The sequence below is a fragment of the Oryza brachyantha genome, chromosome 3 (genome assembly GCF_000231095.2).
Source record: "Oryza brachyantha chromosome 3, ObraRS2, whole genome shotgun sequence".
NCBI classification, from domain to species: domain Eukaryota; kingdom Viridiplantae; phylum Streptophyta; class Magnoliopsida; order Poales; family Poaceae; genus Oryza; species Oryza brachyantha.
The window spans coordinates 2,681,702-2,704,505 of record NC_023165.2 but is presented as its reverse complement, the minus strand read 5'-3'; the positions used below and the strand labels follow the sequence as shown (position 1 = coordinate 2,704,505).

The following is a 22,804-nucleotide window of genomic DNA, read 5'->3' as shown; positions in this document are numbered from 1 at the left end:
ACCCGCGCCAACCTGCACCAACAGCGACCGGTGACGTGTCCCCCCGGACGGACTCGTGCCGCCCACTTACTTCTTTTTTTTTTCTCTTTCCCGCGTGCCGCACGTGCATGCCGGACCCCGTGCGTCTCTCTGACGGGTGGGCCCCAGTAGTCACTCGAGCTCCTCCTCCTCCCGCGCGCGGGCGCGGCTGCCTCTATATATACCTCGCCGGCGACACGCTGCCCTCTCAAACACACACACCACACAGCCGCAGCGGCAGCGGAGCTCGCCATTAGCGATCCATCCGACTATCCAAGCTCGCTCGCGGTCCAGCTAGCGGCGGAGCACGGGCGTGGCAGTGGTGATCTCGAGAGTGAGGGAGAGGGAGATCGACATGGGGGGAAGCGCGGCGAACGGCGGCGGGGGAGGGAAGGCGGCGGCGGGGGCGAGGGTGCCGATGCCGCCGGCGAAGCCGTTCCTGGAGACGCTGGGGGGGAACATGAAGGAGACGTTCCTGCCGGACGACCCGTTCAGGGTGGTGAGGAGGGAGCGCGGGTGCGGGCGGCGGGCGCTGGCGGTGCTCCGCTACGTGTTCCCGCTGATGGAGTGGGCGCCGTCGTACACGCTGGGCACGCTCAAGTCCGACCTCATCGCCGGCATCACCATTGCCAGCCTCGCCATCCCCCAGGGCATCAGCTACGCCAAGCTCGCCTACCTCCCTCCCGTCCTCGGCCTCTGTACGTACATCACATCTAGCTCCTTAATTATATGATACGTATGAATTAGTAAATGTTATTTGTACGTGTGTTTATGAACGTATGGTGTACGTAGATTCGAGCTTCGTGCCGCCGCTGGTGTACGCGATGATGGGGAGCTCGAGGGACCTGGCGGTGGGGACGGTGGCGGTGGCGTCGCTGCTGATCGGGTCGATGCTGAGCGCGGAGGTGTCGCCGGCGGACGACCCGGCGCTGTACCTGCACCTCGCCCTCACCGCCACCTTCTTCGCCGGCGTCTTCCAGGCCCTGCTCGGCGTCCTCAGGCTCGGCTTCATCGTCGACTTCCTCTCGCACGCCACCATCGTCGGCTTCATGGGCGGCGCCGCCACGGTGGTCTGCCTGCAGCAGCTCAAGGGCATGTTCGGCCTCGACCACTTCACCACCGCCACCGACCTCGTCTCCGTCATGCGCTCCGTCTTCTCCCAGACCCACCTGGTACGTTCTTGCTGCAGTACACTAGGGTAGCTACCGGTAGCCCCTGGAGACCGCCATAGTCGGGTAAATAGCTAGCTGCAAGCGTCGTGCGGACACCGGCAGCTTTGGTTGGTTGGTGCCCGCGTGTCTGCAACGAACAGAGGTAGAAGACGACGACGTCAGCGACGAGTGTAACTGCGACAGGGACATGACCCTGCACCTGCAGGCCATGGCCGCTAGCTAGCTCGCAAGCTAGGTCGTCGCGACACCGTCGCATCTATCTCGATCTCTCATGCACTGCACTGCACTGCACAGGCTGAAGAAGCTAGCTAGGCAGCTGCTACACGATCGCTTTGAGCTTTTTTTTTTTTTTGCAGGATCGATCCTGATTTGGTCTCGAGTTTGTGCTAATTACCGTGGTTGATTTGTGTATTGCAGTGGCGATGGGAGAGCGTCGTGCTCGGCTGCGGCTTCCTCTTCTTCCTCCTCATCACCCGCTTCTTCGTAAGTGCACTCCGCTGATAATAAATTACTGCTCGATCTCTTTTGTTTACTTTTGTTGTCATTAACTGAATCTAAATTAGACATACATGCGTAAAAAATATTTTTTTGGAAAAGAAATTTAAGGTCTAGATACGCATGGCATGCATGCACTTTTACTCCAGAATATATTATAGCATATTATTAGCATCTGTTATACTTGGTAGCAAAAAAAAAAGGCTAGTACTATGAGCCATAAGAATGGCAGCTAAATGGCTGGTCCAATCATGCTAAAAGCACTAGTGTGTATGACGACGACGAGAGAATCCATCGAGAGACCATTCACGACGCAAAATCACACCACACTCATACCACGATTGCGACAACTAAAAGCTAGCTACTCCAGGCTTAGTAAACACCATAATCAGGATAATTAATGGCGATAAGATCCCATTTTTTGCATTTGTGGTTGTCAAAAGTTTCTGAGTTGGTTCACCTTGGTTACAGCTCGGGCATTTCTTACAAACAAAACATTGCAAATTAAATACAATTGAAAAGCAGAGTAGTAACTAGTAAGTATCTTTTAGTTGAAGTAAAAACCAAGGTAATCTTTCTTACCTAGTGGTTATACTTACTTGTAAGCTGTAACTACTGCCAAAGTCACAACTCACAGGTCTAGAAATAGGAGAATTTTGTCATGTAATGTTTTGGAGTCACATGTGTGTGTATGAGGACACAAGCTCGTGAGGCCACTGATTTGGACAAAGGGAATCGATCCATTGGTCACCTTTGGATAGCTTGCATATGAGCATATCTGATGACCTAATCTGCCTGTCCCCTGTATGGTTTCTAATTGTCATCTTCTCCTTGGCCTGAATATTCGTAGCATGCATGCAACTTCTCTCACTCTCTAGCTTGATACTATATCTGTGACTTGCCTTTGCGTCTGGAAATGAAAAAAGATAAGAACTTGTCTTGCTTGAGATGCAATGATGGAGAGCGAGTTTTAGGCGTGCAAGTTCCTTAATTTTGCATCAGATAGGTGTAGTTGTATCATGCTGTTTTTCTTCTTTGTCAGTATATTTGACTTTGCATATACTGATGAGAAGTGATAGAGAATTCAGTGTCATGGGCTGCGAACTTCAGAAACAGTCCAATAATTGCAGATGACCATGGTCCACTAACTGGTGTTATCATGATATCAACTTTTCTCTATAGTAAATCCGTGAGCAACTTTGGAGAAATCAGGGCCCTCATGGTCCAACCAGAAGTTGTTCAGGACCTATGCATATCAGCTAATTATCCTAGATTTACTGTCTTAGTTCCTGGTGCCATCATCACTAATTTGAGTAACTAGTTTGACATGTGCAAGAATGAACACAATCCTCGTGTGATTTAGTTGATATATAATATTCCAAATTTACGTCTGTATTTTGAAGCTAATTCAATCTTCATTTTTGCAGAGCAAGAAGAAGCCAAGGTTTTTCTGGGTATCTGCAGCTGCGCCACTGACGTCCGTCATCATCGGGAGCGTCCTGGTGTACCTCACACATGCTGAAAACCATGGCATCCAAGTGGTAATTAGCACAAAAACTGATCAAAAATGACCTTCAATTAACTGAGACAGCAAACATAAACATGGAGCACTAATTTACAGGAGTTCTTTCTTCTTTCTTTCGACGTGATCTAGATCGGTTACCTGAAGAAGGGCCTGAACCCACCGTCTGCCACAAGTCTGAACTTCTCGTCGCCGTACATGATGCTGGCTCTCAAGACCGGGATCATCACCGGCGTCATTGCCCTCGCTGTAAGCATGATTCGTTCATCGGGTTTACTGCTTTGTGTCAATTTGTCGCAGAAGTTTCGGACCATTCTGTGCTGATGCTGTCTGTTGCTGCGAATGCAGGAAGGGATTGCAGTAGGAAGGAGCTTTGCAATGTTCAAGAACTACCACATCGACGGCAACAAGGAGATGATCGCGATTGGGACGATGAACATTGTGGGATCGCTCACTTCTTGCTACCTCACCACCGGTATGGTTCATGTCTCGGTCCGCAATGGATCGCATTAGCCAGAATTCGAACTCGAGGCCTTCGGTTTTCTGATTCAGAGTGTGTGTGTGGGTGTGTTGCTGATGCTACCCAGGGCCGTTCTCGAGGTCGGCCGTGAACTTCAACGCCGGCTGCAAGACGGCGATGTCGAACGTGGTGATGTCGGTGGCGGTGATGATCACGCTGCTGTTCCTGACGCCGCTGTTCCACTACACGCCGCTGGTAGTGCTGTCGGCGATCATCATGTCGGCGATGCTCGGCCTGATCGACTACCCGGCCGCCATCCACCTCTGGCAGGTCGACAAGGTCGACTTCTGCGTCTGCCTCGGCGCCTACCTCGGCGTCGTCTTCGGCAGCGTCGAGATCGGGCTCGTCGTCGCGGTACGTGGCGCTCTCTCTCTTTCTCTCTCTGCTAGCTCTCGACGGCCGCCGCGGCCATGGCTGACCGGAGCTCGCCGTCGATGGGTTACACAGGTCGGGATATCCATCCTGCGGGTGCTGCTGTTCGTGGCGCGGCCGAGGACGACGGTGCTCGGCAACATCCCCAACTCGATGATCTACCGGCGGATGGACCAGTACACGACGGCGCAGAGGGTGCCCGGCGTGCTCGTGCTGCGCGTCGACTCGCCCATCTACTTCACCAACGCCAGCTACCTGCGCGAGAGGATCGCGCGGTGGATCGACGACGAGGAGGACCAGCGCAAGGAGAAGGGCGACATGGGCGTCCAGTACGTCGTCCTCGACATGGGTGGTACGTTCTTGCTGCTTCGCTTGACCCAAATTCATCTGAAAAAAAACTGAAACTTTGGTAGCATGAGGCCTGATCTGATCAACCAATCTGTCTGCACGCAGCTGTCGGGAGCATCGACACCAGTGGCACGAGCATGCTGGATGAGCTCAGGAAGACCCTGGACAGAAGAGGCCTTCAGGTAATTTGCCATATTTGCTGCAAAATCATCTATCCATGCTTCAGTTCCAGCTCTGTCTGCGTCAAGAACTTGGGCTGATTCAGTTACCCGCCATTGCTTTTCAGATCGCGTTGGCGAACCCGGGGAGCGAGATCATGAAGAAGCTGGACAGCAGCAAGGTGATGGAGGCGATCGGCCATGAATGGATCTTCCCCACGGTGGGCGAGGCCGTGGCGGAGTGCGGCTACGTGATGCACTCGCACAAGCCAGGAGCCCATGACAACATGGTCTGATTGGAGAAACCTGACAGTAGTAGAATTTGGTTGAGCTTGCTCGACCTGAGGATGTCAACAGGCAAAAGCCGAGATAAATATATGCATCTCGCGACTTGTCAAGTATTGTAGTACGTTGTCAAGGAAATTCACGAAAAAAATCACCTTTTTTTTTTTTGTAAGGCGAGAAAGATGAGCCTCATAGACTGTATAGTTGTTTTGGGACAGAGGGAGTATTTAGCTCAGGATTCCTTTCTCAAAATTCCGTCTTGAATTCTTGTATGACTGTTGATTGCCTGAAGAGAAGAGCACCTGCATGGTAGAAAGGAAAATTCATCAGGTGTCAGCTCACTGGCTTTCAGAGTTCAGATACTAGAATCGATTTTCTGAAGGCAAAACAAACATGCTATTGAAGGAATTGAGATTAGTACTTACCAAAGTCTGTGTTCAGTCCAAGAAAAATAAACAAGGGGCACTTGATCACTCATTACATCCAAACAAAGCAAGAAAACTAAAATCCCTGCTTTGATCTAGTAGAAGGGGATAATGTCATTTGCATCTGAACTATTCCTATCATCAATTACACTTCTTATCTGGAATAATCAGAGAGTCAACCACAGATATTCATTACTGAGTACAGAAATAAAAGATTAAATTGATGAGTTCAGTCATAAGATAGCGAAAACTGTGTTACCAAAGGAAGTATTAATGCATTATATACATAATGGCAGCTTCATGACAAGCATACAGAAACAAAATCTTGGTAACTTCATAGCAGTCGCATGGAGGCAATACAAGAGGAAACACATATGCACAATGCATCAATTAATAACAACTACTAACATTAACATATTAAACTAGACATTGCTGCCTCATTTCAGGAAATAAGGCGAAATTCGAGTGTACTAGCTTCTTGTTAATATCATAATGTAAACACATTTCAGAAGAGATCCTAAGAACATCACGTTCTGTCCAAAGCAGTAGTAATATGTCAGCCTATTGGGCTGAGATTTAGAGTTTATCCTCCTGCTACCTATAGAACAAAATGGTTAAGGCTCAGTTCTTGATTTAATACGCACACACCCACAGAAGGGTATCCTCTTCTTTTTCTTCTGCCCGGCATCACTTTTCTCCTTCCTTCCAGACATATAATCCCTCAAAAGAACACGCGAACGTTTCTCAGGGACTTTAGCCCTTTTGTACTCATGCTCCTCTTCAAGCTTCAACAAGACATATTGCATCTTCTGAAGTTCCAATTCCAACTTCGCAACCTTTTCCGATCCTTTCTGCACTTGCTCTGAGATTTTTCTTCTGCTAGAATAGCCTTCTAGTTCAGCACTCACCTCAAATGCAGGGTAATTCTCAGCCTTCTTTGTCAAGTTACTGTTGAAATCTATCTGCTCCAGGACAAAACCATCAAGCTCCTGCAGCTGAGCTCTGATGCTATTGTATTCAGTACTTATGGTAGATTTTCCCTTGGAAGCACCCACTATTTTCTGCTTTATTTCCTCAATGCTTGCTTGGACGATGGACAGCCTCTGAGCATCAGAAGATAGCTTCTCAAGAACATTTTTGCTCCATAATTGCTGAGGTTCCAGCGATGCTGCTGATATCTCAAGCCTGTCAATTCCTAGATCTCTTCCCCTTGCGAGTTCAAACGAAGGGTACTCACTCTTCACCTCCTCCACTGCTTGTATGTCATGCTCCGATGATGAAGATTTAGCTGTTTGGTTCCTGCAATCCCTCTCAGCAGCCTCCCACAGTTGAAGCATCTCATCATTAAGCTCCACATTTGCATCGCCACCAAGAGGGTAGATAGTCGCACCAGCTCCATATAGTGAACAAGTAGATACCTGATCAAGTTCAATGTCTTTCATGATCTGTACATGTTTACCTTTGGAGTCATCAGCATCATATTTTTGCCTATCATCCTCGGTGTATTGTTCCTTAGTGTTCAAGCCTTTTCTTGTTTTAAGCTCTTGAATTTCTATATTTGCTGCTTCCAGTTGAGAAGCAGATTCAGTAAACTCCTTATCTCGGCGGCCTTTGGCATCCAGTATTACAACTTGGAGTGCTTCAACTCTTGCAATTAAGCTGTGCAACTTCAAAGCTCCTGATGAATCGTCTTGGGATTCTAGACCATGTCTGTCCTTTTGCACAAATTCCTGAAGAAGCAAAAGGTTAAGTCAGTATAACGACGGATGCATCAGTCAATTGTGTATTGCAACCGTAGAAGAACTAACTAGCTATTGCCATGATAGCAAGCTAATTGCGAAAAAAAATTGTTTTATGCTATGAACTTACAGTATATTTAAGAATGGCAGATTGTATTTACATAAAGAATGGAAATAGTTGCCTAAGACAACTTACCAATTTGCCTTCTTTATTAAGTTCTGACAGTAAAAGTGTGCCATCTTCCAGCTCTTCCAGCACCCTTATCTGATCAGATAAAGATGCTAAAAGTCGCAGATACGTGGTCAATTCCGCCTTGAGTCCTGTGTTTTCGTCTGTCATGCTGGCGACCCTTTTTTGCAAGTCATCAACATAAGCATCTCTTGAGGAGATTTCCTTCATTAGCATGTCCCTTTTAGTACAAAATCTTGTCTCAAGGGCCTCACGCTCCATCAGCACCTCAAGTACTTGCTCCTCATAGATCATGGCATTCACTGAACAAGTTATTGTATCGCACACCAGCAAGTTAATTTCCCTTTCATGCAGTTCAGCCTCTTTTCTCATTGTCTGAAGTGTAGATGTCAAACTCTCTTCCTTCTGTTTATGAATGCCGACATCTACCTGTAATGTGGTGTTTGCTTCACAAAGAAGACGAATCTCATTGTCCTGGACAGCACATTGTTCAGTTAGTGTTGTGATTTTCCTCTCAAGGTCTCCTTTTACTCCTTCCGCATCTCCCACAGCAGCCTCAAGATCCCTCAGAACTCTGCACAATTCCTGGTTTGTCTCTTGTAAGAATTGAACTTTCTCATCTATTTTGCGTAGTTTATCATCCTTCTGCATCAACTGTGTCATGGCACTCTTACCTTCAATGGCTAATTCCTGGCAGATGATTTTGGTTGTGCTAGAATCAAACTCTGAAAGAACTAAGCGACTTCCTAGAGCCTCCAACAAGTTCTCCAGAGTGCACTTGAGGTGCTTAAAGTTCATTTCAAGAACCTTATATCTTCTGTTGAGCATGGTAACCTCACGATCAAGTTCATTCCTACGTGAACCCAATATAGTCATATCATTGTTAAGAGAAACCAAAACAGATGCAGCCTCATCAGTCCGATCACGAAAGAATGAAGACAGGAGGTCGAGCTTTATGCATTCTGCGAGAACAGCAGCATTCTCATCATCCAAAGCATTGTACTTCTCAACTAAAAATTTGTACTCCTGCAGCAAGGACTCATATTTCTCAGTTAGGTTGCAAATTTCATTTTGAGAAGTCTGGTAGGACTCTCTCAAGCCTGATAGCTCCTTGCATAAACCCAGTATTTCAATCTTCAACATCTCCTCTCTATTGTCACCTTGCTGCAATTTTTGCTTCAACTGCTCATTCAATTCAATAAGCTTGTGATTTTTCTTTTGCAGAAAAAGCAATTCTGCTGCTCCTGTCTCAATTTCTTCCACAAGTTCACAGTTCTGCAGGTGCAGAGCTTTGAAACCAATCACTGTTTGTGCCAGAATTGTTCCAAGAACAGATAGCTCAGCATCCATAAAGACATTTCTCTCTTCAGTTTCCTCTATATGTTTTACATGGTTGAAAGTTTCACGAGACATAGTCTGCAGCATAATTTCATCGTGAACCACATCAGGAGGTCCTAAATCCTTACAGATATTGAGAATGTTAATTTGCTCTGAGATCCCATCCCTTAATTTTTCATAGCGCTGCAGCAATGCTTTCTTGTCCTCTTCTTCTTGTCTGGCTTCCTCATTAAGCCGTGCAATTAGTGCCTCGGCAGAATTAGTGGCCTTTATGAACTTCTGGCATTCATTGAAGAGAGCAAGATTTTTATCTCTTGCATCAGCCAAACTATGCTTCAAGATCAATGTGCTGATTGAAGCATCTGCACATTTATGCTGCTCATGTTCAAGTCTCTGATCCATATGACAAATTTTCTCTTGCAGAGAAGAAGCCATCTCTTCGTAATCATTTACCTGCATTTGGTGCAACTTGAGCAGAGCTTCATGTTGTTCATTTTTAATTTCCAACTGATCTTGCATATTCTTTACTTGGTTGCATAAAAGATCCCTCTCTGATAACAAAGATGCATGACTGTCTCCCAGATCAGAATGCTTATCCTCCAGGAATTTCAAAGACAGTGTGGTGCTTTCCAGCTGACAGCCAAGAAGATGGAAGTCAGATAGGTATGACTCCGATCAATCAACTCATGAATAAAGAAAACAATCTAATATATGATAATAGATGATTGGCCCATGGTTCAAAAATCTAAGGAAAGGATACTGTCTAACATGCTCACAAAAGAAGAACACCTGGCACAGCCTAGAAATTCTCACAAAGATACAAAAACACCCATGATTTGATGAGCCCTAACAGGTAACAACCAGTAGATAAACGTCACATAAGAAGAAAAGAATATGCTAGATGTTCTTGCCCACATGCACGCACAAAAAAAATCTGACCCTTAATTGGTTGACCCTAATTACAAAAGTTAGCAACTATCAGGCTATTAAGAAATGTGCCCTAACCTTAAAACTAGCACTCGTTAATATGTACCCAAAGTCAAATATTAAATGGTTCATGCTAGATAATACCGCTAAAAGGTGAGGGAGTTTGTAAAAAGGTGTAATTTGATAGGTAATGAGTAGCTAGGCCATACCTGGGAGAGTAGTTTGTGCTTTTCAGCAACAAGAGCAGTGTTAGCAGCAAGATAAGACCAGGAGGACTCTTCTGAATCTTTGTACTTTAATATCAATTCTTTAAGCTCAGAATTCACATTAGACAATGAGGCTTCCAGAATGGATTTTTCATCCAAACTATCAGAGTATGTTTTACCTAGGGCATCTAGTTCTAACACTAGAGCATCCTTCTCGGCAGCATGCAACGAAACATCATATTCCAGAGAGCTTTTGGAAGCTTCTAGTTCTTTTACACTTTCCTTCAGGTCTTCCATTTCAACAATTAAATTTGAAAATGATTTCTTCAAGATTGAATGCTCTTCTGATAGCTCCTCCATGCTGCGAAGTTTCTCTAAGAGGAGTGTCTTTTTTACATCATGTGTGTTGCATACCTCCTTCAATTCGATATTCTTATTCTGCAATTCCTCAACTAAATGCTGTTGGGTTGCGAACCTTATGCTTACTGCCTTCATCTCATGTTCCAAAGAACAGATTTGCTTCTCCAGAATAACCTTATCTTCTTTCTGACGGGACAAGTCTTGTTGAAGGATTTCCATCTCGCCAATGTGGATCCCCACTTCATTCTGAAGACCTATGTTCATTTCCTTAAACATCTCCAGTTGATCATGAAGACCTCTAATAGTTAACTCAGAAGAAATATTTTGCTCACTAAGCATATGTATCTCCTCAGAATGCTTGCATACCATGTTCATGAGGTCCCCATTACTGTTCTCTATCTCATTCAATTTGCCATGTAGTGTCTCAATCTCCAAAATCAACCTTCTAACTTCTTCCTGAGACTGAGAATGCAGATTAGTCATCGTGAGAAGAGCTGCTTCACCCTTAATACGCTTCTGGGCTTCATCTTGCAGGCTAGTCTGCATACTGTCTATCACTTCTCTCTTCTGGTTGAGTTCTTTATCCAGCATTTGCACTTTCTGTTCAGCATTATCTAGTTCAGCCTGCATCCCTGAGAGTTTAGACTCCAGCTCAGATATTTTTAGCAAGGACTGCTTGCACTGAATAAGACTCATGTCTTTCTCGGAATTCAGAAGCAAGATGGTGTTCTTATACTCAGAAGACGTGTTCTCCATCTCATTCAATTTTACATTCAACATGTCAATCTCCAGGGTTAACCTATTCACATGTTCCTGTGATTGAGAGTACAAGTTCCCTGATGAAATGAGAGCTGTCTCAGCTTGCACACGTTTCTCGCCCTCATCTTGCAAACTCAACTGCAGAGAATCCACCATTCCACTCTTATCTGCAAGTTCTTGCTCCGTCATCTGCATCTTCTGCTCAGCCTTCTCCAGCTCCAACTGCATCTTTGAGAGTTGTGACATCAGATCACATGCTCTTTCAGAGGACAGCTGCTGTTGAAGAAGTGCTGCATCTTTCTCAGAATTCAGAAGGGAGATGGTGTTCTGAAGCTCACATGATAGTTCTTCCATGCTTGAATTTCTGCCCCACAATTCACTTAACTCGTTTTCTAACTTACCAAGATCAATAACTAGCTTAGCCACTTCTTCCTGGGATTTGGCATGCATATTTTCCACCATTCTAAGGGCTGATTCAGCATGCATTCGTTTATGGCCTTCATCTTCTAAATTATTTTGAAGGCCACTCAACTCCTCACTCTTATGTGTGAGGTTTTCTTCCAGCGATTGGACTTTCTGCTTGTTTTTCTCCAGGTCTGACAGCACATCTAAAAGTTGAGCCTCTAAGTAAGACACTCTCTCCAAGGACTGCTGCTGTTGAAGTAGCAGCAAATTATTCTCAGAATTCATCTCTGAGATAGTATTCTCAAGTTCTCGCGAAATGTTCTGCAGATCCAGCTTATCATTTTCAACCTCAGTAAGCTGCTTGCTTAAACTTTCAAGATTATGTGCTAGTTTCTTAGCTTCTTCCTGTGACTTCGTATGAAGGTCCTCCAATCTGAGGAGAGATGTTTCAGCAAGAATACACTTCTGGACTTGCTCCTGCAAACTACTTTGGAGTTCAGTGACCTCTTTGTTCTTGTATTCAAGTTCCTGATCTAGTATCTGAGCTTTCTGTACAATCTTCTCCATTTCTGACCGCACTACTAAAATTTGTGCTTCCAAATAAGATACCTTCTCCGAGGACTTCTGCTGTTGAAGAAGTGCAGAATCTTTCTTAGAATTCAGCTCTAAAACCGTCTTCTTGAGTCCTTGAGACAGGTCATGCAATTTCAGGTTATTATTTTCCAGGTCATTCAACTTCTTGTTTGAGTGCTCAAGGTCTTGTGCCATCCTTTTAGCCTCTTCTTGAGACTGGGAAACTAAGTTCTCCAATGCACGAAGAGCTGCTTCCTTTTGCATGTGATTGGAGCGTTCATCTTGCAACTGAGCATGCATGGCATCAGCCTCTTCTCTCTTCTGTTCAAGTTCTTGCACCAGTATTTGTATCTTCAGTTCTAGGCTCATGACTTCCTTCTTCAGCTCACAGACTGTATTCTCCAGATTGAGCTTCATCAGATTAAAGTCATTCAATCTATCATTTGCCATCTCCATATCAAGAGTCAACCTATTTACTTCTTTCTGCGATTGGCTGTACTGCTTCTCTAAGGAGCATAGAGCATCTTCAGCTTGTTTCTGCTTGGCCACTTTATCTTGTAGATTTAAGTGAAAGCTTTCTATCTCCTTTCTACTTTGCTCAAGTTCTTGTTCCTGAACCCTGACCTTCTGATCAAGAGTTTCAAGCTCAGACTGCATTGCACTGTTCTGTGATTCAGCACATTTTAGCTTGTCAACTTCCATAGCCATATGATCTGACAGTTTCTTGAGCTCCATATGTGCCTTAGAGAGCTCGCACTCTAAAACTGACAGTCTTCTGGTGGATTCATTATATTGCAGAAGGGTTGTGTCTTTCTCAGAAATTAAACACGAAATGGTGTCCTTAAGGCTATGGATTTCACTCTCGGCCTTGTTTGCCCGCTGAGATTCAGATGAGAGTTTCTTGAGTTCCATCTGTGCCTTGGAGAGTTCACGTTCTAAATCTGACAATCTTCTGGTAGATTCATTGTATCGAAGAAAGGCTGTGTCTTTCTCAGACATCAAACTTGAAATGGTGTCCTTAAGGCTATGGATTTCACTCTCAGCCTTGTTTGCTCGCTGAGACTCTGATGAGAGTTTCTTGAGTTCCATCTGTGCCTTGGAGAGCTCGCGTTCTAAATCTGACAATCTTCTGGTAGATTCATTGTATTGCATAAAGGTTGTGTCTTTCTCAGACATCAAACTTGAAATGGTGTCCTTAAGGATATGGATTTCACTCTCAGCCTTGTTCGCCCGCTGAGACTCTGATGAGAGTTTCTTGAGTTCCATCTGTGCCTTGGAGAGCTCGCGTTCTAAATCTGACAATCTTCTGGTAGATTCATTGTATTGCATAAAGGTTGTGTCTTTCTCAGACATCAAACTTGAAATGGTGTCCTTAAGGATATGGATTTCACTCTCAGCCTTGTTCGCCCGCTGAGACTCTGATGAGAGTTTCTTGAGTTCCATCTGTGCCTTGGAGAGCTCGCATTCTAAAACTGACAATCTTCTGGTAGATTCATTGTACTGCATAAAGGTTGTGTCTTTCTCAGACATCAAACATGAAATGGTGTCCTTGAGGCTATGGATTTCACTCTCAGCCTTGTTCGCCCGCTGAGACTCTGATGAGATTTGTTGTTTCAGACTTTGGCTCTCTGTTAACAATTTGGAAACTTCATGTTGCAAATTCATGATATCATTACTCTCATCTGTCTTGCCTTTAGCATCTGGGCTTTCAAAATTGAGACCTTTCCTTACTTTTCCATCAGAAAAATTGACTCGGTGATTACCGTCACTGCTTGCAAACAAATCACTGAACTGCTTAAGACCTTTGCGGCTAGACGAAAAACCCATGTCATCAGGCTGTGTACCATTCCTGTTGACCGTAAAAGGGTGTGCCGATACACCAGCTGCATCCTTGAGCAGATCATCCAGATCAAATGGTGCACGGGCATGCATTGGCATTTCCGGTGTACGTGGTTCCACATCCAGGCCAGAGGATGGAGAGTCCTCAGACATTGATGGCATCTGATTTGGAAATGCCTCTGAGATTGTCCGGTGGGCCTGCCGCAGTGCACCAGTGGCCTGATCATACCTTTCTGCTAAAGCACGGTATGCTCTGTAGAACTCCTCTACGAGATTCATAAGCTCAGGGCGTTTCTTATAGTACATTTCTGCTCTTCTTGCAAAAGAATCAGCGTCTTCATTGATAAGTTTGATCATTGCTTTGACCATCACATCCATGTCTGTTAACAGAAGAAACTCATTTAGCTATGTGTCATTCAATGTTTACCAGATTTCAGTTAGTTCAGTTTCAATAATCCATACTGAACCCCGGCCAACTCCCAGCATATAAAAGCCCACCCACCATATGCATATATCCAAATATTGACACATGATGGCGATGCATACTTTGGTGATTACTCTAATTCCTGATACTAATTTTTTTTACGTTGTTGTGAAGTGGAATATAGAAACATATTAGCCTGAGTGCAATATTAATTACAGAAAATGAAAGATAGGTTTATGTATTACTGCTAGAGGACTAGATTTGTTCAATTTCAAGGAGTATTTGATAACCATGACACAAGTGGTATGCTTTCATTTGTAATCCAGAACAATGTGTGCTATTACTAACAGCTAACGGTTACTGTTGGCTCAATCTGTGACAAGTAAAAGTTATTTGAAGATTAAGCATAAAATTTGTTAACTCCATGGATCTGTTTTGTTTATCACCTCCCTTCTCACTAAAAATTGTAGGCACTAAAATACATATTTCCAATTGATTGACTCCCAGCTGCCAGATATATCTTTTGGAATCCACAAGAACCCTCGTAATTCGTAAAATATATGAGTTCTTGCACGGAGACAGCCCCACGAATGATCAGGGGAATAACAATATGCTATTTAGTTCATGTTGATTAAGGAACATGAAAAAATGGAGCAGCCAAATATGATTACATCCAAACTTTACTTCAGTTTGTTTCCTTATAAGGTAAACGTTTGATAGGAGTAACTCAGGCATTTTTAATCTATATCAAATATTATCCTAGAATTTACTGAAATCATCAAATAGTTTAGCACACCACTAAGAAGATATATTTCCAGCACAAACCCTGTTGTAATGAACTATCCATGCTGGCAGAACATAGAACTGAATGTGTACTACATTCACATGAATGGATTCCAAGCACATGTTAACTTTGAGTGTTCAAAAGTAAAGTTTAATGTGAGGCTAAACAGAAATTCATGATCATTTAACTTATATCTATATGTATTCTTTTCACCAATACTGCATAATATGACCAATGGATTCACAAGAAAGATAGCATACCTGTAAGATTCTCCTGAAGCCATTTGGAATTTTTGGGACTGATGTGGCTAACCCACCACCATGAGTACTGCGTGGAATTCGAATCATGACGGACCAAAGACGCCATTGGCACAAATGAGGGAAATAAACTGCAACGGAGGCACGATGTGTCGCAATGTCTTCCGTGCTCAGAATTGAGCAGCAGCGCGGTGCATCTTGTGCAACAACAAAAGATGCTTCCACTTCTTCAAAGTATGCATTCAAGCAACTGTGAAATATACCATGCTTCCATGCAAAACAAAGTGCAAGGAGCCTGAAAAGCACACGAAATTTACCCTTCCATTGTGGAAGGTTTATATGGATCACTAATGGAAAAAAGAAAGGGGAATGTCATGTATGCAACATAGTTAGATAAGGCAGGAAATATGTCTACTGAACCGTGACACATAAATGTGGGCTCAGATGATTCAGCAGTAGAAATAATTACCTCCCATTCATGAAATTCCTAAAGAAGTACAGAAGAATGGACTAGGTCATGAGATAGTTCCATAGCATGCGAAGATAGAATAATCATGGCACTGCATTAAGCCAAAAGTAGTGGTCAACAAAGTGAATGGGCAAAACAAACTACAAGATGCAAACAAGAAAAGAAAAATGTAGGAACTGATAATAACATAGATGATAGATGTGCCCTTTACTTTATTTAGTAAAATATATTAGGAAAAGAGTACCAATGAACAAAATTGTTAAAAGACAAAGAGAAAAACGTTGCATCGAGAGTTTTAGGGCGGAACGGATTAGAAACTCGAAGCGCTGATGAAAGAAGGAACCTTTTGCACACGCCAAGAACCTAGAAGGGCAATGCTACTGCAGAACATAGGAAGATGCCTCCATTGCAAGCGAAACTGACAGGCTCAAGTGAGGATCTCCCAACCAGAGCTAGAAGAAACCGCATTATTCACCGCCCACTGTTCTTCGTCTACATCCCACCAACCACTGAACCAATGCAACACCAACCAGAAGGCAGAGGCCAACCAACAAACATCAGAATGCACCGGAAAAAAAGACGAATCTTTGAATCCAAGAAACGGGGAACAGATCAAGAGAAGAGCTAAGGCTGTGGTCAGGGGAAGAAGAAGGTTAGGAAAAAGATCCAGTCTTGGGGTGGAGGGAGTGGAGGGGTGAAGCACAGTAGCATACCATGGCCGACGCTCCCAGAAGCGGCAGTGTGCCAGTGGCAATGACCAGTGGCTGGCAAGGCAACTAGCAAGATCGCATCTCATCCCATTGCCTTTCTCTATGGTCACCGGAGTCAGCAGCGTGTACCGCGCTGAGAAAGGCTGTAAAAGCACAAAGGTAAAGTATAGTGGTAGACTGGTAGTAGCAGCAGCTCGGTACAAGCAGAAAACAAACTGTTCCCAGATAAAATAAAACGAGGAAAAATACATTATTTTTGTTTAAGTGATAACGATATGGCCTCATTTTCTCCGTAATTATGGGGTTTAATTGAACTTTTGAACTTTTGTTTTATTCTATATGCAATGGAAAATGGCAATAAATTAGTCCTTAATAAGAAATTAACTGTGTAAGGCTGCTGTTCTATTGGCAATGAATCCGCGTCAGAAACTTCAAACATTTATCAGGACAGAAACAGTCGGCAGGTTTAATGCCCCCCAAATAAATGTTTGTTTCAGTTTTCTTTTCTATCCATTTCCTGCTAATCTCATCTCATCAGTCCTCAAATGGTTCAGTTCACGCTTCATATAGTTTCATACCAGGGTGTCTACCTTGTACAGTCCTGAACTCATGATCTGTAATCTGCAGAAGTTTCTGTATGCCTCATCCCTTTCATGTCGGGCATCTGTCCAATGCCTCATGCCTGCCCGTCGTCACATGTGTGTTCTTGACTTCTTTCTTCGGTTGAGACTTCCAAAAAAACATCAAACATGTTACCGGAATCCTGTTCATCAGCATGTGGTTCAGAACTTCAGACACATGGCACACTTGACCTCATGTGATTAACCCAGAGACCGAGAAAAACAAAATGATGAGACCGATCCCCATGTCATGTGGCACGCTTGACCTTGCAAAAACTGTCACTTGGATTAAATTTGCCATGTTCTCCTGTTTCTCCTTGTCCCTGCTGCACATTGCAAATGTTTAATTACCAGCTTAGCACACCAATCTGCTCCTCTCCCTTGTGCCCAACCACAACCTGAAACGTTGCCACAGTGTCAGAAGAACACTAATGCTCTTGCTGGTGATCTGAAACTAGCCCATGCCACCCAATTTATCCCTTTTACAGGTTTGCAGTAATAAAAATCTTTGGCCGTGCAAGCCAAGAACACCAGGACTTCAGAGCTGCAGTTCCACATCACTTGTGCAAGAAGTCTTCAGATCTTCAGAGAAACAACATTATTACAGGTTCGCTCATCAATTCTCTTCAAGAGGACCACCGCCATTGCAGCGGTAAGGCCAACTAGACTGTAGTAGTGTAGTACTCTTGCTAGACTCACAGATTTGCAAGCCCTGCTGGTTGCAACGCCGTTCACCAAGTACAGCCATCAATGGCCATCTTGCCGAGAAGATTCCGCCATTGGGGGGGCCCAAGATCTCCATGGCCATCAAGAACGGCTTTTTTTAGTGCGAGGAGGAGGGAGCCGAGACGAACGAGACAGACAGCGCGTGCCCGGCCCTCCCTCACGTGCCCACCTCATGTCCCCTCACGATCTCCCACTTGCTTGCGTCAGAGGAGCAGCAGATGCAGAGCGAAGCCGACGGCCGGACCTAGCCGGAACGGCGATGGCTACGGCCACGGCCACTGGCTAAACAAGAGGTGGCTCATGTGTGATATTCGAAATATACGTAGGGGCTCATTTGAAAATATTAATGGCAGTGGGCCTTGCAAAATCTCCTTCTGGGGATCGGCATTGCCTGTGGCCGTTAGATCAACGTCGTGCGGTCCAGATTGAGAGAGAGCAATGGATGGACATTTTTCACAGTGGTCCATAACCTTAAAATTATTTCCTATTGAACTCCCTTTTCCCTTTCCTCCTCCTCCATCCATCATCTCGTCTCCTCCTCCACGCTGGCCATGGCGGCGGAGCTCCGGCGAGCCCCGGCGGCGGGACCGGTTGGTTGTGGAGGAGGAATATCCAGGTTTGGGCCTCGTTTAGGTGGAGTAGAGTGCAAAGGAAATGATAACTAATGGACTAACTTTTACGGTGTCATCGGGACACTGATGCTGCAGATTTAGAGCAAGTATAATAGCTGGCTATAAGCCAGCTAAATGCTGATGTGGAATAGAGACGGGAGGAGAGATTATAGCCAGCTCAAGCATAAGAAACAAGACACCATGTGAGAGAAACATGTGGGTCTTATATTAAAGATAAAAAGCTAACCATTATATGAGTGGGCTACTACAAGAAGTCTTATAGCCGGTTTGTTGGCTATATTATTAGCCTTGCTCTTAGCCAGAAACGTGATCTCGGAAAGCATTTCCTTGATTCTTGGCGAATGGGCAGAAGTCTAGAAGATTAGTTTTAGTATAGATAAACTACTGTAGTACAGATGACAATTTTGTGGGCTGATCTGGGTACCAAGCTAGCTTGATGAATATGGGCATTAATTTATTTTTTTAAAAAAAATTGTTCATGTGTTTGTCTGTCTGCTGTTGGATCCCATCGTTTTACAGTTACAACTTATATATAAGCCAAAATTTAAATTTTAGAAGTTAACTTTAGATTTGATTTTGTGTTTTTTCATCATGGTTTGTTTTATATATTTCGGTTTTGATTCCCTATGGACATGTATATAAAAGTTATTTTTGTTTGCAAAAACATATTTTCACCTTTTTTTCTTTAAAAAAGCAAAACGATGGGAGCTTTTATATTTACCTCATAGGTAACGAATGTCTTACTCAATATACATAGAGTTTGATTTTTTGGCCGGTCTCTCGTCTTTTTTTTTATTGATTCATTAAATCTTTAATTTTATTAAAATTATGATAGTTTGGTGATAATTTGTATTGTTCTTTAAAGTCATAGGTGGTAATTTTCTAATTTTATTGGTTATGTTGCTCTTTATTAAACTATATACCTATCGAGATATTACTCATTTGAATTTCATTGAGTATTCTCGGCCGGGTACGGTGCACATGCGAAGTCCTACCACCCTATGGAGCATGGATAGGAGAGTATTTGGTTGGGGATGGATTCGCTCTACATGACTCAATCCATTGTTATCCCTAGCAATAACGTTCATCAAACGTGGTGTACAATCCAGTGTTGCGAGATCACAAAATATGATTCATGTTATATGCCTGTGACACAAAATTTATGTTAGATGATCTCATTTCGTCTGCTTGGTTGTGGGGATACTCCGGCCGTGTTCTTTCATTGGGTTAGAAACCGGAGTGAAAAATATAACAGTAGATTTTTATATGATTAATTAATTATTGGTATAAAAACTTAGAAAATGCATTTGCATGGGTCGAAGAGCGTTGAGGCTTCAGCAGCTAGGATGTAAAAATGTAGTGTACAATAAGCTGTTTAATTAATTAAGTGATCTCCTTGTATATTGCAAAAAAAATGCTCAGTTAAGCATGCCCTCTACTCTTCCTTGTGCAGTTGTTTCCAACCACAACCTCAGACGCTGCCGTGTTTCCGAAGAAGATTTATAGCTGCTGATCTGAACTTCGCTAACCATGCCAGCTTTTCCTTTACAGGTTCGCGAGTAGCAAATCTTTCACCGTGCCACTGAAGATTTGAAGCAGTGAACAACAACAGAACACACAACTGTCAGTGCATCTATTCACTAATGGTGAGCTCATCAATCTTAAGATGTAGTTAACCTACTCCTCTGTTTCATAATATAAGATGTTTTATTCTTTTACTTGTAATGTTTGACCATTTGTCTTATTTAAAAATTGTTAAAATATTATTTATTTTACTTGTGACTTACTTTATTATCAAAAGAACTTTAAGCACAACTTGTCATTTTTTATATTTGTACTAAATTTTTGAATAAAATAAATAGTCAAATGTTAAAAAAAATAAAACATCTTACATTATGAAACGAAAACAGTAGTTTTCAAATATACATATAGGGATAGGGTGTACACATGTATTCGTAGGGGTAAATATACATGCGTTACGAGCATCTCCGTGCCGCTCCAGCTTCAGCTTTACCTTCTGGAAAGACTGAACCTAATCAAACGGTTTAGAATAACGTGAAAAATGAATTAAAGAGATGGAGCGCTGACAGCCGGAATTGAGGCCCACACATAAGAGGCCTTAGATGGGCTCATGGCATGATTGTCCCACGGCCCATAAGTCTCTCCGGCCCAAAAGAACAAAAGGATTTCATGCCGGCCCGGCCCAGAAGAGATCGATGAACTCCCCGCGGTCGACGACGTCGGGAGGGTTTTTTCACCTTTCACGGCGGCGGCAAGTGGCGGCGGGCCGGCGGCACGGCAGTCGATGGGACGGATCGCCGGGACCGCGCGGCCTCTCGAGCAAGAGAAGCAGAGGTTTTCTCCCTAACCTTGCTTCTGAAGCTTTTGTTGCTGGTTATTTTGGGGGGAGAAACTTAGGGTGGTTGATACTTGATAGTTCCTGGATGGTGAACGCGTCGTGTTGCAAATCCTGTACCATCTATCTATTTCTGTTTGTTTGTACGGAGTTCATCGATGATGAGAAATCGTAGTTTAGTTTCATAGGCCGTGCTTTCGTTGAATCGCAATGTGGGGAGCCTAAAGTTTGGCGAGGTGATAGTTTAGGTTAACACTGTTTTGTAGCTGGTGTACCATCCTTCCGATGCATGACTTGGCGGTGGCATTGTGTGATCAGGTATCTGTCGCTTTCAAAGCATAGGTTAGTGCAGGATTGACTGGTGTAATGTTATCCCCCTGTGGTTCTGACCCGGGAACCTGCCGCATTGGGGATGGCATGTTCTGTGGCGACATAGGTTAGGCAAACTTGCTATCGTGAGAAGTTTCGTTGCCTTCTTGGTGATGGGAAAAGGATGAATGGACATCCAGTAATGTAGTTTTGTTTGGATGTGAGGTGTTTTTTTAAGGAGGAGGCAGGAGCACTGCCTCTTTTTATTACTCCCTCCATTCTAAAATATAAGCATTTCTAGGATTCGAATTTTGTACCACAATATAAACATTTCTACATTGATTCTCATGATTTCAATCATTCCATTGATTCCAGAACCAATTAGATGCTTTGAAAGAGAATATAATTTCAAAAATTGACCACTTAAGTAACTAAGAGAATCTTTGGACGTATTCTTAGCCTATGCTAAACAACCTATAAATGTTTATATTTTGGAATGCAAGTAGTAAGAAGGAAACAGCTGTGACACTGCTTGTAAAAGGTATTTTTGCTTTATATTTTGTATGCAGTTATCTAATAACTTGTGCATTGGGATTTTACAAAAATATTATGTTACATATGGCAAAGGCTCCCTAAAGGCCCCCAAAACAAATGCGTCAAAAAACATTTCCTGGAGGAGACGCAGCTAATGCATATCACAGCCTTACTAATCGGTGGATGTAGTATAAGTGTATAATCCTTGTGGTTTTACAGACTTACCATGGTTCAGGATTGCAGGGCCCAATGCATGACTTAGTGTGTGGTAGCACAGGGATGAGCCCTCCCCATAGGCATTTTGTTATTGTAGGGCAAAGATTCCTCCTCCATATGTGCTGAATACACTGGATTTACTGGAACACAATTGACAGATGATCTGCATCAAGAGATGGTTGATGCCATTCTTTTCTTTGTTTCTTATTTTATAATTTATTGTTTTTCTGTATGGGGCGTTTCATAATGACATTCGCAGATGCTGGACCAGACATGCGTTATCAACTGATCAAGCACTGTTTGAGTAAGAAGGGCCAGCAACTTCTGAGTCATTATGACTATGAATTTTGTTTGTCTAGAGAATTTTGAAGAGAAATCTAATCGACTTGGCTCAGATCATCACTTGGTACAGCTATAAAATTTTGTATACTGATTGAGGCATATAGATGAATAGAGAAGTTCAAAACCATAATAAATAACAAGGTCTCTTAAAATTTTACTTATTCCTAGCTTTGCTTCCTCTCTGAAAGTAGGATGTTCGTTTTATAGCAGTAAATTCTTTATAAATGCACATTATAATCAACAAATAATAATTCCTGAATAACCTTTCTGTTGCTATACTTGGACTTGGCCACTGGTTTGCTAATGAAAGACTGAATCATACTGCCACTCTAGGGTCCGCATGTAAAATACACGATAACTGCCTTGTTGGATATTTATCCATGAAAGTTATGTTTATGAAAGGAAGCAGCATCAGTCAACCAGTAATTGACAAAATATCTTTAACAGACTGCTCCATTTACTCCTCCCCCCCCTAAAGAACACAGGAATTTCATTTGTTGATCACTGGCCTGCCATTTTTATTTCTTTATTTAGGGAAGATTTTACATTTTATTGAGCAAGATATTATTGTTCTTGGCCTTATCCCTCACACCAAGTATAGTGAGGAATATGTGCTATCTGGAGTTTCGATATCATTGTATTCATCGTGCTTGGGTGTGGGAAGCTGAAATGCTAAATTGCCATGTACTCCTTTTTTTTTTTCGTTTTACCAGATCCTGTTTCCTCGACTCCATGACTGTACTCTCCAGATTGTTCTTTTCTCCGGTTACTGCC

General features: G+C 43.3%; 2 protein-coding genes across 3 annotated transcripts; one reads left to right on the top strand and one right to left on the bottom strand.

Annotated features, from left to right (window-relative positions):
• The first annotated feature begins 241 nt into the window (after nucleotides 1-241).
• Nucleotides 242-5,489, top strand: LOC102715186 (sulfate transporter 3.1-like). Its single transcript, XM_040522038.1, has 10 exons — nucleotides 242-716; nucleotides 811-1,190; nucleotides 1,608-1,673; nucleotides 3,113-3,226; nucleotides 3,340-3,456; nucleotides 3,556-3,682; nucleotides 3,795-4,081; nucleotides 4,175-4,451; nucleotides 4,553-4,629; nucleotides 4,734-5,489. Exons 1-10 carry the CDS (start codon nucleotides 374-376, stop codon nucleotides 4,899-4,901), a joined length of 1,956 nt encoding a protein of 651 aa, XP_040377972.1. The 5' UTR covers nucleotides 242-373; the 3' UTR covers nucleotides 4,902-5,489.
• Nucleotides 5,490-5,697: 208 nt separating this feature from the next.
• On the bottom strand, nucleotides 5,698-16,356 carry LOC102714898 (protein NETWORKED 1D-like). 2 transcript variants are annotated; one of them, XM_015835248.2, is made up of 6 exons: nucleotides 16,299-16,356; nucleotides 15,586-15,676; nucleotides 15,120-15,411; nucleotides 9,719-14,031; nucleotides 7,251-9,215; nucleotides 5,698-7,045 (listed from the first exon to the last, which is right to left on the bottom strand). In XM_015835248.2, the coding sequence occupies exons 3-6, from the start codon at nucleotides 15,223-15,225 to the stop codon at nucleotides 5,930-5,932; spliced, it is 7,500 nt and encodes a 2,499-aa protein (XP_015690734.2). In that variant the 5' UTR covers nucleotides 15,226-15,411; nucleotides 15,586-15,676; nucleotides 16,299-16,356; the 3' UTR covers nucleotides 5,698-5,929. The 2 variants fall into 2 exon arrangements, with proteins under 2 accessions (XP_015690734.2, XP_015690735.2); XM_015835249.2 differs by lacking the exon at nucleotides 16,299-16,356 and adding an exon at nucleotides 15,929-16,028.
• Nucleotides 16,357-22,804: the final 6,448 nt, after the last annotated feature.